Source organism: Lacerta agilis, chromosome 11 (assembly GCF_009819535.1).
Source record: "Lacerta agilis isolate rLacAgi1 chromosome 11, rLacAgi1.pri, whole genome shotgun sequence".
In the NCBI taxonomy this organism is placed as follows: domain Eukaryota; kingdom Metazoa; phylum Chordata; class Lepidosauria; order Squamata; family Lacertidae; genus Lacerta; species Lacerta agilis.
In genome coordinates this window covers 6720969-6730588 of record NC_046322.1, presented here as the reverse complement: position 1 = coordinate 6730588, position 9620 = coordinate 6720969, and the positions used below count along the sequence as shown (strand labels likewise).

At 41.8% G+C, this 9620-nt stretch overlaps 1 protein-coding gene across 2 annotated transcripts in view; it reads right to left on the bottom strand.

Annotated features, from left to right (window-relative positions):
- Nucleotides 1-7441: 7441 nt before the first annotated feature.
- The window catches only part of PIK3C3 (phosphatidylinositol 3-kinase catalytic subunit type 3), a 111544-nt gene continuing 109365 nt past the window's right edge, over nucleotides 7442-9620 (bottom strand). For both annotated transcript variants that reach the window (XM_033164180.1, XM_033164181.1), the window contains one exon: nucleotides 7442-7933. In XM_033164180.1, coding sequence (XP_033020071.1) covers nucleotides 7919-7933 — 15 coding nt within the window. In that variant the 3' untranslated portion in view covers nucleotides 7442-7918. The remainder of the gene's footprint in view (nucleotides 7934-9620) is intronic.

Sequence of the window (9620 nt, the reverse complement as noted above, 5' to 3'; positions counted from 1 at the left end):
CGAACAGCTCTTACTGTCAGGAAGTTCTTCCTAATGTTTAGGTGGAATCTTCTTTCTTGTAGTTTGAATCCATTGCCCCGTGTCCGCTTCTCTGGAGCAGCAGAAAACAACCTTTCACCCTCCTCTATATGACATCCTTTGATATATTTGAACATGGCTATCATATCACCCCTTAACCTTCTCTTCATGCCTCCTTGTATTTATTCATACTTCAATGTCTTAACTCACTGGAGATCAATAGAGTTATGTTTAAGTCTAAATCTATATTTAATTCTAAATCTCTGCAAAAGATTCATTTTAAAACAAAATTAAAAGTGTAGGGGGTAAATAACAGACCCCCTGCCATTCATTTCCAGGCTTGAGCTGAGAAATCTATACTAGTCCTTAGTAGGAGTCCCACATGAGAAAAACTGAGATGAGTTACGGTTCCTAACTTTCAATTCAGCTCCTGTGGTCATTTCTTTCAGTAGCAGCCAGTTGCTCGGACATCTGCAATCATATTCATCACCATGCCATGAGTAGCCAATTTCATTTGCTGTTCTCTGAAGATCAAGCTGCTGGTAAAGGCAGAAGAGCAAGTTGGGCTGTGCTTCATTCCTGATCAGTTGGCAACTCTATGTCTGGTAAGCAGACACAAATTAGATTCCCTTTCACAAAATTTGGTTGAAAACTTCCAATGAAATCTCAATAACATCCAATGCAAATCAGAAGATTGAGGCCCTCCTTGAGATTGTCTAAAGGCGACACATTTTTCATATACTTCTGAATTATTACTCACCCCATTTTTAAATGAAAAATTAGATCAGCTAAGTGCATCACTTTGATAAAAGCTATGCAAATCTTTATATACAGGACCCATCTATAACGGTGACAGCTCTGATAAAGTATTTGATTCCAGCTTCAAAGAGGAGACCCAACTATTTTCTGAAAACGAAAGCTATTCTTTCTTTGCTTCGTTTTTAAATAAAGCCTTCTGCCTCTTCCCCTGCTATTTCTGACAGTTACAAATTACATATATTATTTACTGTGCTTTCCTTCAACTCCCTGAAATAATTAATACTATAAATAAGACAATGGCTAGAAATAAATACTTCCCCCCCCTCCAGTGTGGGCTTGGCAGAATTTGCGAAAGTGCACAGTCAGTTATACTGAGCATTTGGCTTTCAAGCAGAGAAGAACTTTTAGACTCCTCCAATGGGTTGTGTAGAAAGACTGTCAAGTCAAGATGCTCTTAAGTACCATTTCCAGGCAAATTGCCCCATGCAGGGGAGACTGTGAAAATGTGTTGTTCTCCTCCTGCTGATAGGGAGAAATCTGTGACTCAAATGGTAGGCAGTGTATGCTTGCAAGATAAAAGAAGGAACTTTGCTGCCCAAAATGTGTTACAGTGAGCACCATATTTAATGATGTAGGTACGGTGGCAAAATTGGGCGACAAAAGACATGCAGGTTTTTTTTCTTTTGAAACCTCTTTAGCCTCCTTGCAGGGAAGCAAGGGGCATTATCAGAGTTCAAGAACACCCCCCCCCACCCAGTCAGGCAAATGCACTCAAGGAGGATGCAAATTAGAGCTGGTGAAGGGTGTGGTCTGGGAAGAAATGTGGCTAAGGAGGAGAAGTGGTCCGAGTAGTATCTTAAGTAGCTTGGGGGTCAGATTTGGCCTCCAGACTTGAGGTTACCGAATTCTTGTTTCAGAGAGCAGAACCCCAAGCAGAGGGGCAATTCTTAGAATCATAGAGTTGGAAGAGACCACAAGGGCCATCCAGTCCAACCCCCTGCCAAGCAGGAAACACCATCAAAGCATTCCTGACAGATGGCTATCAAGCCTCCGCTTAAAGACCTCCAAAGAAGGAGACTCCACCACACTCCTTGGCAGCAAATTCCACTGTCGAACAGCTCTTACTGTCAGGAAGTTCTTCCTAATGTTTAGGTGGAATCTTCTTTCTTGTAGTTTGAATCCATTGCCCCGTGTCCGCTTCTCTGGAGCACCAGAAAACAACCTTTCTCCCTCCTCTATATGACATCCTTTTATATATTTGAACATGGCTATCATATCACCCCTTGACCATATCATCTCTTGACCAAGAGATTACCCTGTAATTGCCTGCAGTTGCCCTATGCATGGTTTGATACACACACACACACACACACACACACACACACACCTCAATTTGCACAGGGGTTGCATTCTGGGTCGAACATGGATAATCCTGCCTCGCCCCCATTACGCCCAATCATGCCCCTTTTCCTGCCACTTCTGCGTTCATGGAAATGAGCATCTGCACCGTCACATTTTTTGAATGTGCACAAAATGGACATTTTGTAATTGCTAACTGTAATATGCTATTAATCAAATATCTAACATTAGTGTACTTGCCTTCCTTTTTTCAGAAGAAAAAAACACTTTATTGGGTATAACATGGGTGTATGCATATGAGAGACAGAAATAGGGAACACTATCAAACAGTGGAAGATGCAGAACATTTTTTTTTATATATGCATTTGTGACTTTAAGTCACAAAAGTTACTAGATATAAAATGAAACACACCACTTCTCCAAATTTGGGAAAACAATCTCCAGTGTTTGGAAGATCAGGCAGTGCAGATACCATTGAGCTAGATAGGTGAAAGGTTGAACTCTGTGCAATGCAATTTCCCATGTCATCAAAGTTTTTCCTACTGCCTTACAACAGCTAGAATTTGCAAAGCTCTCTCTCTGTGACATCACAGCAATTGAGCCAATAACCTCAGCCAGAGGCATGATTCTTGGGCAAGCTGAGTCACTCACAGGAGCAACGAGCACCCACTGCAACACCAATGGAAAGGCACAGAATAACTGTAACTGCTGGTTGAGTTTCAGCACTAAAAGCAAGAAATCACCCGCACCACAAATAAGTAAGTAAATTTATTTGACTGTTCAATTATCTACCTGCCCTTCCACCTTCCTCACAAAAGCATCATGTTGCATTAGTTCCTGTATCTAATTTGGTCATGCTGAACACCTGGTACACCCCCCCCCAACCTTGAAAAACAAGATCCCTTCTGCATTGACCTGACCTTTTGCTCTGTTGCCTCAATCAGCTTGCTTTGTACACCTGGGTCCTGCATTGAAATGACTCCCAGACAATTCTGCTCAGATAGGGAGGCTTCAAAGACATGGAGAGCCGACAAGCATAGCTAGGTTTCTTTAGCAGCATTGCCATTTTATTGTGGGGAGAGAGAGATAATGCATCTTAATGCAGGAAGGTATTTAAAATGGTGGGGTCTAGAACATTATGTTTCAGGGTCCAAACTCTACTGAAAATCTGGGGCTGCCTCGACTGTTTCACTTCCCCTAGCTACCACCTTTCTCTTGCAGGATGTGACATGAAAAAAAGAAAGAAATGTGTATATTTATGCACAGAACAGAGAAAATTGAGCTTTTCTCCTTCTCTCCTAACACAAGAACCCACGGAGCTGAATGTTGGACTATTCCGGAGAGATAAAAGAAAGCATTTCTTCATGCTTTGCACAGTTAAACTGTGGAGCTTGCTCCCATAGGAGGCAGTGCCGGCCAACAATTTGGGTGGTTTTGGACAAATTCATGGAGAACAAAGACTATCAATGGCTCCTAGCCATGATGGCAATGCTCTGCTTCCATGGTTGGAGGCAATAATACCTATGAATAATGAGCGGTAGTGAGCAGGCCAGCAGTAGAAGATACCATGTGTTCCAGCCCAAACATAAGGGACCACTGCACTGGAGAACAGGTCAATCACAGCAAACTAAGAAGCATAGGATAGGAAGGTGCCATTTCCTACAGCAGTGCTGGCTGCAGCTGATGGGAGTTGTAGTAAAAAATATCTGAAAGAGACCAGGTTGAGGAAGGCTGCCTTAAAGGTTTGTGGGCAAGCAAGAACATGCTATAAATACATTAGTGATCCAATATACAGGCCCACGCAGGACAAGCTTCCTAGTTGTCTTGGCAGCAAATTTATCCACAGTCAGGTAGGAGTAGGTGGTTTAACTCTTTGAGATATTGCTGATAAACCTGGAATAAAACAGTGGCCAGTAATTTATCCCAATGATTGCATCTCATGCCTTTTGTGTTGAATAAATAGCTGCTATCCAATGTCCTGAAACAGGACTTTGGTTTCTAGCCATGCTGCTATCCGAGGTGCTGAAACTCAATTGGCTTCCTCCTTGACATTCCTCAAACCCAAGCTTCCTCAACCTTCGCGCTCCCCTCCAGATGTTTTTTTTTTTTTTTTTTTTATAAGATTTTTATTATTTTCCAATAAACAAGAGAAACACATAACATAACATAAACACCAACATTAACACAATAAAAAACACATTACATAAATACAATCGACATAGAAAACAATTAAAACAAAACCAAAACCAATACATACCTAAACTGGAACACCAATCTATCTCTTACTACTTAACAAAATCTAATTTCTAATCTTCTAAAGGGACCTCCCCCGCTTTCCCTCCTCTGCCTTCAATACTAATATACTTTGGTAATATCCATTTTTAACATTACAATTCATTGTCCAACCTTTTATAATATCATAAAGACTTAACATCTTATAGTATCATGAAATAATTCTTAAATCAATCTTATACTTCTTTTCACTTGAGCTGCTGCTATTAATCAGTTACATATCTCTTCACTAATTCAAAATTCCCAAAATCGTAGCATCAAAATCTTAAAACTTAACATCAAAATCCTAAAATCTTAACACACTATCTTCAGGGTACCATAAATCCATCCTAATACAATTTTTATCATTTTCACCCTATTCCCCTTCTCACCATTTTTCTGCTCTCTCCCATGCCCCCCCACCATTCATCTTTACATTTCCCTCTATTGTCCTTGTTCAGTATCATCTTAAAATTTATAAATCTCCTCCTTGGGCGCCTCAAGAGGCACCAGCTCTCCTCTCCCAGCAACTCCATTTCGCAATTTTGATTTCCTTCCACTTCTGTCTTCAAAAATCTTCTCAGCTTCATCTCTGGACTCCCACTCCAGAGACTGAATCTCGTAGCTCCAGTCAAAACATCTGCCCTGTGTCTCTCACTACACCAGAGCCGTCCATTTACCTGGGGTTGCTGAATCAATTCGTCCCATTTCGCCAGCACCTCCCCCAGTTCCCTGGAGAAGTCTACTTCCAAATTATCAAAATTTTCCCAGATCTGGCTGGTCTCTCCTGCTCCACAACAAATTTCTTTGAAATTACGTCCTAACCAGTTCATTTTCCGATTCACAAACTCCAATTGCAGAAGGATTGTTCTTTGTTCCTGGGTAATACCCGGATCTAGAATCAGTTTAAAAGCGAAAGCAAGCATGGTTGGAGAAAACAAAGGGTGTCGAATGTCAGTAATTTTCCATCTTGCGTATTAGTTTTCCAGCGCCATTTTCCCTGAGACAGGGTGCCAAAATTAATTCCAAAAGCCACAGAAGAGATATTTCCAAAATCTTCAATCCCCCAAATTGGGATTTAATCCATCTTCTCTGTCAAAGTGCTTCGTAGCAACATTGTGTCTAGTGATACAGCTGCAGCCGCTTGAAGCTTAATTACCTCCTCTGCACAACAAAGGAGAGGGACGGGCTTCCTTTTAACATCCCTCCCGGTTGGCAATTATTCAAATGTAAATCCAATTAGTCCCACACTTACTGCAGCCGGGGTTCTTCTTTTTTCTTTGAAGTTAGCAGGAAAAGCTTGGTGCTCAGGTCTGGCAGAATTGCTGCTTTGATCTCCCGGGGGGGTGCATCCGCCTCTTCAGTCCCGTGTCGGTAGCTCCGCTCGCTTGATTTTCCCCCCTTACGAGGGTCAATCAAGAGCAGAGACGGCACGTCTGGGACCCACGAGGCCGCGGTCCACGGGACGCTCTTCCCGTGGCTTTAAGGGGCCCTTGGCGCAGACAAGGAGACCCCTAAAACCCCCCGGGGACTGGAACTGACTCAGCTCCACTCCGCCATTATCCGGCACCAAACCGGAAGCCCCCTCCAGATGTTTTTGGCCTACAACTCCCATGATCCCTAGGTAGCAGGACCCAGTGGTCAGGGATGATTGGAATTGTAGTCTTAAAACATCTGGAGGGCTGAGGTTGAGGAAGTCTGCTCAAAACCCTTGAACTAACTGAAACAAATAACCACTGGTGTCTCCAACAGTGATGCACTGGCTATTTTGGTTAGCAAGATTGCCTTGTTCTCAGAAAACCCTCCAGTATTTCTGTCTGGGTTTTTATAGTTGGGGGAGAAAGCCTCTCTTGCAATTAAAATCTCTTCAGAGTCAGAAGCCTTTGCAGTGGTGGCTGCTGCTGAAAGCAGCAATATTGCTATATATAGCCCAGGAGAACAATCCAATTTTACAGTTTCCACTTCCACCCAAAGGCAACATGTTTTCAGCACTGGAGAAAATAAAGACGGCACAAAGGTGACACTTGGATAAGAGGGGCAGGGGGGATTTGATAATAGAACTATTATATTAAAAAAAAAAACTTTAAAACCCACCCTAAAATATCTTGGCTTGGTATGGAACATTATATATATATATATATATATATATATATATATATATATATATATATATATATATATATATATATATATATATATATATATATATATATATGGTGCCCTGCAAATTGAAGCCTCACAGTAGGTTCCCTACCCCATTTTGTCCAGTTCATTTAATCCCATGGTTTAGTAAGATTATGATGCTGGGTTTCCTTGCCTCAGCTGCATTGTATCAAGTCTGTCTGTTGGTCCATCTAGCTCAGTATTGGCAGCACGGACTGACAGCGTCTCTCCAGAATTTCAGGCAGAGTTCTCTCTCCCAGTCCTAACTGGCGATGCCAAGAGTTGAACTTGGCAGCTTCTGCAGGTAAATCAGATGCCCTGCCACTGAGATATAGCTCATCTCTAACATAGTAGAGAAATAAAATGTTCACTGCAAGACTGGCTTACAGTGAGACTGGCTCGGCTGTATTCAGAGTAGGCCCATTGTAATAAATGGACAGTAACATAATTACAGTGGGTCTAGTCTGGACAGAACTTCAATGGATAAAACCTATTGACCGTATAATATACTCTGCTGGAAATATGAAACAAATTAACATTTTCTGTCATACGTTTTGCAACGGAGGACACATGTATACTGACAAATGAGCATGGAAAAGTTACAGGGATTTTTCACAACTTGGCAACATTCAGCTGTAAGATATGGTGGTGAAAACATTTTCCCATCTGGAATAGAGATCATCAGAAAATTTTACAATTTCTACCCAAGAGCTGAGAAAGACAAATGAGAAGTCTTAAAATAAGAGAACTTTGCATCAAAAGAATTTTATTAGTCTTGGGATATTTAGTCAATGTACATTATTCTTTATTGAGAGAATGAAAGAACTTTAAGGGCTTTTTAAGACCATCAGTGATATTTAGCTTTTTTTTCCATTGTGGCTGGGCTCTTGCTGACACTTTGGAAGACAGCTGTTGCCAAAAGAAAGAACCACACAGCTGCTTATTCCCAATAACAATTTGGACAAGTCCTATCAGTGAACCCCAAACTTCAGTTCCCAAGTCCATAAACAGCTTTGACAATACTTTTCTTTCCATTAATTAAAATGGACATTTTGTAACACGTGCTCCTATAGACACCAGCCGATTTAAGCGCAGTGGTAAGCTTCAGTTTCTGACTCCAACATCAGGCGTAGAGAAACACTTAGATGGCCGTGACACGTCCTTCTTTTCATAGTATTTGCATTTGGAGGGATACTTCTCTCTTTCCCAAACTTCTTGACCTTGTCTTAATGGAAATCCAGACGAGGCAAACTATCTGAGCTGCTAAAATGTTCAGTACACTCTGTTGGGTGCCATCTTCAACAGCTTAACACACAACCATGTGGTTTCCTCCAGAAGCTGATGGGGCTCATTTTCTCCAGTACTAAATAAGAGGGGGGAAGAGAGAAAGAAATCAAACATAAAGTAAGGCATCAATTTGGCTTGGATGCTGTAGGTCGCTTTACTTGTTGCCTTCCCAAGACTGACTGCACTGGGTGGGGTGGAAGGGAGTTTATTGGGCTGGGTATGAAAGACCTCGGAAAGGTGGATGGCAATCGGGAGTTACCGTATTTTTCGCTCCATAGGGCGCACCGGACCATAGGGCGCACCTCGTTTTTAGAGGAGGAAACAAGGGGAAAAAAATATTTTTCTGGTTTTCCTCCTCTAAAAGCCCTGTTTTTCTGAGGATCAGCTAAAAGTTTTGCAGCTTTTTTTGCAAAGGGAAAAGCCTTGGTTTTTTTGAGGATCAGCTAAAAGTTTTGTAGCTTTTTTTGCAAAGGGAAAAGCCCTGGTTTTTTGTTTTTTTTTTGAGGATCAGCTAAAAGTTTTGCAGCTTTTTTGCAAAGGGAGAAAAGCAAAGAGGAAAAGCCCCATTTTTATGGGGTTTAACTCACATTTCTGCAGCTGAAGGAAAGGAAGACATTTCTACAGTTTCCAGACAGATAATCTAATCAGCCAGTCACATGTCGCTGGGGAAACAAACAACCTCCCTCTGCAGCACATTCAACAATGGAGGGCGCGGCTGAAAGGGAGCCGGGACTCTTATCTCTCTCCCGATCTCTTGCTGATCAGCTGCTGAGCGGGGTCCTTTCAACACCCCTTTTTCTCTTTGTAAAATAAAAAGCACAATCTGCTTTTGGCCCCTGGGCAACTTGGCTCCAGGGACCACCATTCGTTCCATAATACACACAGGTATTTCCCCCTAATTTTTAGGAGAATAAAAGTGCGTCTTATGGAGCGAAAAATACGGTATGTAGATGCTGATTTACACCCCTGACTGTTTTGCCCTCTTTTCTACAAATCTGTAATGAAGGAATTTCACGTTCTAAGTTGGATACATGGCAATTCCCCCAACTCTCCACCCTCAGTTTTAACCATTCGGAACACATGCATCCCTAGCACAACTTTCGTCTGATACCTGCATACACAGTAGTCAACCAGTTGCTAGAGCTGAATAACCACTCTGTGCTGGGGCTGAATGATAAGGTGAACTGGGGTGATGTTACCCTTCCCTGAGTCGAAGCATGATGGGAAACTCAGCTTCATAATTAAGAATAAAAACATTTCCTTAGATCTGAAAGCTAAAGTACAATTTTGGTTGGAGAACCAAATCACATAATTCTGCAAATCTCCAGTGGTACCTCGGGTTAAGAACTTAATTCGTTCTGGAGGTCCGTTCTTACTTGACAAACCTTTATTAGGCATTTTACAAGTAAAATCGCGAGAGAAAGAATCACATACAAGAACTTTAAAATATATATACACAAAGAAACAACAATTAAACTCATAGACTGATTGTATGTGTATATATGTAAAATCTAGAATTTCCTCCTGAAAGTACTCCTTGAAGCACTGCTGCCAAAAACTCGGCTACCCCCGCAGTCACCCCTTGGTCAATGTCAGAGAGACAGAATCCAACGCTTCCACCATGCTACGGTTTCAAACCACCCAAAAGGGGGGACAACACGCGTTCACGCAGCGTACTGTGTAGTGGACAATAAAAGAGAATATGCTCCACAGTGTCCGGGACATTCAGGGAACATCTGCAGTATCTCTTGTTTCTGGGAATA